This window comes from Mauremys mutica, chromosome 10, assembly GCF_020497125.1.
Source record: "Mauremys mutica isolate MM-2020 ecotype Southern chromosome 10, ASM2049712v1, whole genome shotgun sequence".
Taxonomy (NCBI): Eukaryota; Metazoa; Chordata; order Testudines; family Geoemydidae; genus Mauremys; species Mauremys mutica.
In genome coordinates, this window is record NC_059081.1 from 72,046,387 (window position 1) to 72,055,564 (window position 9,178).

General features: G+C 39.6%; 1 protein-coding gene across 3 annotated transcripts in view; it reads right to left on the reverse strand.

Moving 5' to 3' along the window:
• Window positions 1-9,178, reverse strand: part of TRAF3IP1 (TRAF3 interacting protein 1) — a 96,399-nt gene that overhangs the window by 85,907 nt on the left and 1,314 nt on the right. For all 3 annotated transcript variants that reach the window (XM_045033010.1, XM_045033012.1, XM_045033013.1), the window contains exons 2-5: window positions 7,438-7,506; window positions 6,336-6,497; window positions 1,228-1,371; window positions 621-1,103 (exon numbers count right to left, since the gene is read on the reverse strand). In XM_045033010.1, coding sequence (XP_044888945.1) covers window positions 621-1,103; window positions 1,228-1,371; window positions 6,336-6,497; window positions 7,438-7,506 — 858 coding nt within the window. The remainder of the gene's footprint in view (window positions 1-620; window positions 1,104-1,227; window positions 1,372-6,335; window positions 6,498-7,437; window positions 7,507-9,178) is intronic.

Consider the following 9,178-nt stretch of genomic DNA (forward strand, 5'->3'; position numbering starts at 1 on the left):
TCCAATATAATCACAAAAATATTTTCAACAGCTGCCATTTGTAGGGAGGATGCTGGTTATGTGGTCGCTTCCAGGACTCAGATGCCCAAGATCCTCTTAGCTAGACCACACAATGCTTCAAATGAGATGCAAGGGGTTCCACCACCTTCAAGGTTTTGATATGCTCCAAGATGCTTTTTGCTAGATGCCATTTACAAAAGCCGTGAAAAGGCTAGTAAAAAGGACACAGTCTTTTTAAGCATCAGTAAACAGAATCCAGGATCCACGCTACAGCCCCTGAAGCTGCCTCTGCAAAGCAGCATTCAGCTGGAGGCATGCAGAGTGTGTATGTGTGCATGCAATCACAATCCATGTTAAGTGCTACAAAAAAGGAAGGGAGAAGGGAAAGGGATTTTGAAGACAGGAAAGAGTCTCCATTACTTTTAATTTAATGAAGCAAGCAGGTTTTTGCTTAGTGAAAACAAAGGCACTTAAGAATCGTTAAATTAACCACAGACAACCAAGAATGCCAGATGAAGATATGTGCCAACGTGATATAAAGACACAGACTCAATCAATACCACAGGGAGGAGAGCACGTTAGTAAGGAACCTTTTTTTCCAAAAAGAGTGTTTGTTTTACCTTTTTTTCTGCTTTATCCGTTCCTTGTTCTTTCAAGCGTTCCCCATCTTTGCCTCGTTCCCTTCGTCTGTCCCTCTCTCTCTCTTTCCCTCTATCTTTGTCTTTCTCACGGTCTTTGTCCCTGCCCTTCTCTTTGTCCCTTTCTTTCAATTTTTCCTTTTCTCTTCCTCCTTCATGTTTTCTTTCCTTCTCCCGTCCTTTATCATGTTCCAGATCTTTTTCTCGTTCCATATCTCTTTTTTCTTTGTCTCTACTTTTTTCTGTTTCTCTTCCTTGCTTGGATGTTCTGTTCTTGCTTTTCTCTCTTTCATGTTTTTCACCTTCTCTAAAATTGTCTGCTTCAAGGTCTTTGTGCCTGTCCTCTTTATCTTTATGCTTGTCTCTCTCCTTTTCTTTTTGTTTCTTCTCTTCTTCTTTCAACTCTTCTCTAGGTTTTCTGTCTCGGCTTGTACTTCTATCTTTTATTTCATTGTCCCCTCTACCCTAAAAATAGAGTAGAAAGTAATATTAAGCTCTAGCACAAGCCAGTTCCATTACACAGTATTTATCATCCCAAAATATTTCTAGTTGTAGTCCATTTTCCCCCCAGAAATGCAGCAAAGCCCACCTCTTTATCCTTATGGCTTTTTTGTTCTTCTGCCCTGGATTCTCTGTTTTCTTTATCTTGAGATTTAGAAGTAGATGGAGGCTTTCCTTTGATATCAGCTTTCTCCCCAGCAAGCACCCTCTTCACAGCATCATCACTGGACAACTGTAGAGAAGATTAAATCCACTGAAAATTAGCCTGTGTTACTTTATTAAATGCAATCTGCATTTCTAATTCTGCAGTTCCCAGGATGATTTTTATGAAATCTTTTGTTTTATACTACACTCCTTTCATTCAAAGACAATACACTGATTTAAGTCAACTGCTTTCTTGTGCCTCTTTTTTAATAATTTGACTGTATCCAGCAAAGCTATCCATATATTCTGTGATTTTTCTATTAATATTACGTTTCCAATGCTAATTAGTCTCATTACTACGTTTTTTACCTTTTATCTGTAATAGTAACGTGGATTATTTTGCAAGTATCTACCATATTATGACTGCTACACTGGTTAAACATTCCTAACCTTACAATGCCACATTTAGATATACTCTGATGTGGCTCCATTTTAACCAACAGACTGTTTCATTTTAAAGAAAGCATTTTTTTTTTTTAAATGTTAGGAAACCTATACTGAGGAGAACTTCCAACAGAATTTAGTGACCATGTTAAAAGAAGCCCTCAAGTGTCCCGTTAAATTTGATTCAGCTTTGAAATCTACTAAGCAAACAATTTTTACCAGTCCATTTGGGTGGCTACTAAAGTCAGGTCTCAGTTTCTGCACAACGATGGCCGTAAGTTCTGTTATAACAGGATCTGAGTATATATACTAAGGTGACCATACCCTTAGGAATTGTTCTGCTCCACCTTGCGCTTCCTGAAAGAGAACTGGATTTTTAAGATCACTGGAACTGCTTTTGCCCCTCATGATAACTCAGTACAGAGGAGTCAGGCACCTGGGCTACTCTGATTCCCTCTTCGTGTACAATTGGAGAAGGATGAATTTTTGTGGGTTTTCACATTCAGTCACTAGCATCTGAACAACATTAGTGACATTGGCCTCATTTATAGAAACAGTAAATAGCATGAGATTAGCACTAAAAATCTTAATTTAAACAGCCCTGAGACCAGAGGATCCTTTGCACACAATAGACCAAGTTTGATATTTTCACAATCATAAAAATCAATAGGATAATTATCTCATCCTGTTAGTTTCAGTCGACTGAGACTACTTTCAGGATATTGGATCTTGTCAAAAATTCCCAAGGAAATTCAGGGTCAAGAACATTAGCTAAGCAATCCAAAGCCTGTTTCCTAGATTCTCCCTCCCTAATTTCAAACAAGAAAGAAGCTAATGCAATTGATTTATTGAAAAGCTATGGGAAGGGCTCACATGCGATATGAACTTCAAAAACTACTGGATTACCAAAAAATCAATTTGAATCATCCTCATGTACAATCCTTAAACACAACAGTGTTTTATAATAATGTCCTTAAATACTTCACTATCATTACCCCAAGTGTTTTGGACCATTACTATAGTATTTTCTTTTATGAAAGGGAAGAACTCTGCAGGAGAATAGAACCTGTCCATCTGTTCTTGTTCAGATCACTGATCAGGCTCAGGCTATGATCAAGCAGGCCATCAGTGGATAAAGAGCTCAAGAAGATTAGTCTTTTATTTCAAAAGCTCCACAGTGACTATAAGCAAAAAACAGGAATACAACAGGCTATATTAAAGGCAACAGTTGTTTTAAAACCCATGAGTTTCCAAGGTAACTAAGACAAGGGATCTAATGTCTCCATTGCCGCTTTTTTGCATACTTGGAGGAAAGAGTGGCTTCTTTACAGTAAGAACCTTCATTTGCGATTTTAAAAGGTTGAAAGATTTTTAAAAATAGGTGCCTAAAAATATGCTCATCAACTCATTTAGGTGCATAAATGGCCCAATGGTACACTCAAAATCTGGAAATTCCTACTGAGAAAATGCTTGTGGATTCTTTTGTAATTAAACCAAAGAATATTCCATGTTCCCCTAATATGGTGATGATATAGCCAAAGTTTATGGGCCACATCCTCAATTTATGTAAACAGCTCAACTGATTCCCATGGAGTTACAATGCTTTACAGCAGTTAAGGATCAGGCCATATGTACTTTTAGTTATGTTATACTGCAGTTAACACAACAATACAATTCATATATTGAGTAAATACAAACAGTGGATGAGTTTCCATACAGTTTGTCATATCCATGAATCAGTTTAAACTAAATGGAAGGATAAACAAGGGTCCTTGATTTCAAAAGGGCAAACTAAAAAAAAATTAAGGAATTTAGTTACAGAAGAGGACTACACTGACTAACCCAAGGATCTGAATGTAGAAGAGGCTTGGAATCACTTTAACTCAAAGTTGCAGGAACTATCTGGAGCCCGCCTCCTGAGCAAGTGGGGGAGGAGGGGGGGGGAATCATAGGAAGGGTTGCAGATAGGGCTGTCAATTCATCGCAGTTAACTCACGTGATTAACTCAAAAAAATTAATCATGATTAACTGCACTTATAACAATAGAATACTACTTGAAATGTATTAAATATTTTTGGATGTTTTTCTACATTTTCAATATTGATTTCAATGACAACACAGAATATAAAGTGCACAGTACTCACTTTATATTATTATTTTTATTACAAATATATGCACTGTAAAAATGAAACAAAATAAATAGTATTTTTCAATTCACCTCATACAAGTACTGAAGTGCAATCTCTTTATTGTGAAAGTGTAACTTACAAATGCAGATTTTTTTTTGGTTACATAACTGTACTAACCTTAGAGCCTGCAAGGCCGCTCAGTCCTACTTAATATTCTGTCAATTGCACAAAATTTGTTTACATTGATGGGAGATAATGCTGCCTGCTTCTTATTTACAATGTCACCTGAAAGTGAGAACAGGTGTTCGCATGGCACTTTTGTAACCGGCACTGCAAGGTATTTACATGCCAGATATGCTAAACATTCATATGCCCCTTCCATCCTTCGGCCACCATTCCAGAGGACATGCTTCCATGCTGATCATGCTCATTAAAAAAAAATAATGCGTCAATTAAATTTGTGACTGTACTCCTTGGGGGGAGAATTGTACGTCTCCTGCTCTGTTTTACCCACATTCTGCATATATTTCATGTTATAGCAGTCTCAGATGATGACCCAGCACATGTTCGTTTTAAGAACACCTTCACAGCAGATTTGATAAAACGCAAAGAAGGTACCAATGTGAGATTTCTAAAAGTAACTACAGCACATAATCCAAGTTTTAAGAATCTGAAGTGCCGTCCAAAATCTGAGAGGGACAAGGTGTGGAGCATGCTTTTAGAAATCTTAAAAGAACAACACTCTGATGCAGAAACTACAGAACCCAAAACATCAAAAAAGAAAATCCACCTTCTGCTGGTGGCATCTGACTCTCATGATGAAAATGAACATGTGTCAGTCTTCACTGCTTTGGATCATTATCAAGCAGAACCCATCATCAGCATGGAAGTATGTCCTCTGGCATGGTGGTCGAAGCATGAAGGGACATATGAATCTTTAGTATATCTGGCACATAAATATCTTGCAATGCCAGCTACAAAAGTGGCATGCAAATGCCTGTTCTTACTTTCATGTGACATTGTAAACAAGAAGCAAGCAGCATTATCTCCTGCAAATTGTAACGAACCTTGTTTTTCCGAGTGATTGGCTGACCAAGAAGTAGGACTGAGTGGACTTGTAGGCTCTGAAGTTCTACATAGCATTCAAAAATAAAAGGTTTTTAGTATATAATTCTACATTTGTAAATTCAACTTTCATGGTAAAGAGATTGCACACAGTACTTGTATGAGGTGAATTGAAAAATAATTATTTTTTGCTTTTTCTAGGACAAATATTTGTAATAAAGTGAGCACTGTGCACGTTGTATTCCGTGCTGTAATTTATTTGGGCTTGGGAATGAATTTTCTCCCAGGGCAGACTGGCAGAGACCCAGGTTTTTTTCGCCTTCCTCTGTAGCATGGGTCACTGGCTGGTTTGAACTAGAGTAAATGGTGGATTCTCTGTATTTTTAAGTCTTTAAACCATGATTTGAGGATGTCAGTAAGGCAGCCAGAAGTTAAGGGTCTTTTACAGAAGTGAGTGGGTGAGGTTCCCTGGCCTGTGCTGTGCAGGAGGTCAGATTAGATCGGGGTGGCCAAACTTACTGAACTTCCAACCCACATACAACAATCTTCAGAAGTTCAAGAGCCGGGAAGTGCCTGCTGGGGCTCAGGGCTTCAGCCCCATGGGAGGCACCCACTGGGGCTTGGGGCTTCCACCCTGCAGGGAAGGGGATCTTGGGACCTCAGCACTGCAGGAGGCACCTGTCCCACTCCTGCTGAAGCCCTGAGCCATGGCACGCACACCCCATGGGGCTGAAGCCCTGGCAGTGCCTCCCATGGAGCTGAAGCCGAGACCTGCTCACCCCACCAGGCAGAAGCCAGAGGCAATGCGGGAGGGGGACACATGGGGTCACATCCTTCCCTGCCAATTTTTGCCAGGGGTTGCTGGCTCTTCTCTGCCACATGGTGCTGCTGGCCCCACCCTACATGGTAACTACTGGAGCCAGCAGCAAGCTAGGAGCTGCGCCTTGGATAGAGGCAGCAGCCAACAGCTGAGAGCTGCAGGGAGAGCCACTCCAAGGAGGGGAAGAGAGGTGGTGTGCCTGGGGGGTATGACTCAAGCTGTTGGGGGACAAGGGGGAGGCAACCTTTAAATTGTGTGCCCCCACTCTCAGCAGGCACCAGTCATCTGTGGCAGAAGCCCTAGCCCCACCACACCACCGCGGGTCAGAAGCCCTGAGCCCCCCCCCCCCCCCCCACAGTCTAATAGGTGAAGAATTGGGGGTTGTGAGGGGCTCCGGAAGCCTCACTTTAACTGTAAAAGAGCTGGATATGGCTCACGAGTCACGGTTTGACCACCCCTGGACTAGATGACCATGATGGTCCTTTCTGGTCTTGAAGTCTATGAATCACATATTGGTTATGTTTAACAAGAGACACCCACAGGACTGAAAAGGTTTGGAACCATCCATGTAAACCACTGACAGTACGATCATACCTTATTGAGACAGCATTTTCCAATTGCTTGGAGAAACTCATTGGTTCTTTCAGGTTCATGTCCAGCTACAATACGTGCCGGCTTCACTGACAATGGCTCTCCTGTTACCATTATGACAACATCAATAGCCTTCTGGAGAAAGCTGATTTTGGCATCTTTATCCTGGGGAAAAAAATTAATGTTATACATTATTAAAAGTCTATTTAACCTCTGATTTGTAGCATATTTATAGAAACTTTCCTACATGAAATTATCCATTACTACAACAAAGCATTTTCATTTTAGAAATAAGCATTTTGATAATGGATAGTTGTTGTAATCCAAATTAAAATTAAAATATGACATTCCTTTTTTTTTTACATTACAATCACTTTTTATGAGCGAGACAAGGTGGGTGAAGTAATAAATTTTATAGGATCAACTTCACTTGTTGGAAGGGAGACACTTTTGAGCTTCACAGAGCTCTTCCTCAGGTCTGGAGAAGATGAACAGAGTGTCACAGCTAACAAAGTGGGGCAGATTGTTAAGCATAAGAGATTCACACATATTGTAGGAGACTGCTTAAAATGAAGAGGGCAGTTTAGCCTGGACACTCTAGTTACCTTCTCCTGACCTGAAGAAGCTCAAAAGCTTGTGCCTTCCACCAACAGAAGTTGGTCCAATAAAAGATACTACCTCACCCATTTTGTCTCTCTTATCCTGGGACCAACCCAGCTACAGCAACACTGCAAATCATTGTTCATCTCACATACGTGATAAGATGTGCGGACCCCGAGTTCTATTTTCTTGAGCTACATATTAAACAGATTAATTAAAAAATATAGATAAGTATCTTTCAAACAATTTTGTTTTGTATCTGTACAGTGCCTGACACAGTGGAGTTTTGATCAGTGACTGGGCACTACCCACAATACAAACATCAACACAATACTTAAAAAAACAAAAAAAAAGCAGCATTTGAGACTAGTCCTTGACAACATTATCTTTAGAAGACTGTAGGTTTGTCACAGTAAATAGAATTCAGTGACACATGAATAAGTCACAGTACCTGGTGGCAAGTTATAAAGAGTTCCTATATGAAATAAGGAAACTTCATACCCACCTTAACATTATCAGATTTCATCTCAAAATCTGTGTAAAGCCCATTCATAAAACCAGTCACTCTAATTACCTTCAAAGCAAAGGAAACAATACATTACTAAAAAAATACTGGAAAGCTTTTGAAAAAAACTTTTATGAGCTTCCTGCAATCATTTGGAGAGATACTATTTCATGCTGAATTATTTTGGGGGCAGTTTTAAAGATCTTCCCTATTGCAATGATCACTTCTGTAATGTGTTTCAATAAGCCATTTAAAATCTTGTCAATTATTACATCTCAGCTGTAGAGAAGATTTGTACATCCACTTTTTTTTAAAAAATAGGAAATTAAGGTTCATGCACCCACAAGGCTCTATGCTTTAACTAGTCTTGATTTATTCTGTTACTGCCTAACTTGATGGTGGCTGATTTCTTTATAGACATGCACAGACTAAACAGTGATCCTGTTAGTTTGACATCTGTAGTATGCAAGGTCTTGAAACATTTTTGAAGGAGAAGGTAGTTAAGGACATTGAGGTCAATGGTAACTGGGACAAAATACAACATGGTTTTACAAAAGGTAGATCGTGCCAAACCAATCTGAGCTCCTTATTTGAGAAGGTAACAGATTTTTTTAGACAAAGGAAACACAGTGGATCTAATTTACCTTGATTTCAGTAAGGTATTTCATACGGTTGCACATGGGGAATTATTAGTTAAATTGGAAAAGATGGGGATCAATATGAAAATTGAAAGGTGGATAAGGAACTGGTTAAAGGGGAGACTACAACGGGTCACACTGAAAGGTGAACTGTCAGGCTGGAAGGAGGTTACTAGTGGAGTTCCTCAGGGATCAGTTTTGGGACCAATCTTATTTAACCTTTTTATTACTGACCTTGGCACAAAAAGTGGGAATATGCTAATAAAGTCTGCGGATGACACAAAACTGGGAGGTATTGCTAACACAGAGAAGGACCAGGATATCATACAGGAAGATCTGGATGACCTTGTAAACTGGAGTAATAGTAATAGGATGAAATTTAATAGTGAAAAGTGCAAGGTCATGCATTTAGGGATTAATAAGAATTTTGGTTATAAATTGGGGACACATCAGTTGGAAGTAACAGAGGAGGAGGACAAGGACCTCGAAGTATTAGTAGTACTATCACAGGATGACTATGAGCCGCCAATGTGATATGGCCGTTAAAAAAGCTAATGGTTTTGGGATGCATCAGATGAGGTATTTCCAGTAAAGATAAGGAGGTGTTAGTACCATTATACAAGGCACTGGTGAGATCTCATCTGGAATATTGCGTGCAGTTCTGGTCTCCCATGTTTAAGAAGAATGAATTCAAACTGGAACAGGTACAGAGAAGGGCTACTAGAATGATCCGAGGAATGGAAAACCTGTCTTATGAAAGGAGACTCAAAGAGCTCAGCTTGTTTAGCCTAACCAAAAGAAGGCTGAGGGGAGATCTGATTGCTCTTTATAAATATATCAGCGGGATAAATATCGGGGAGGGAGAGGAATTATTTAAGCTTAGTACCAATGTGGACACAAGAACACATGGATATAAACTGGCCATCAGGAAGTTTAGACTTGAAATTAGAGGAAGGTTTCTAACCATCAGAGGAGTGAAGTTCTGGAACAGCCTTCCAAGGGGAGTAGTGGGGGCAAAAGACATATCTGGCTTCAAGACTAAGCTTGATAAGTTTATGGAGGGGATGGTACGATGGGATAGCCTAATTTTGGCAATTAATTCA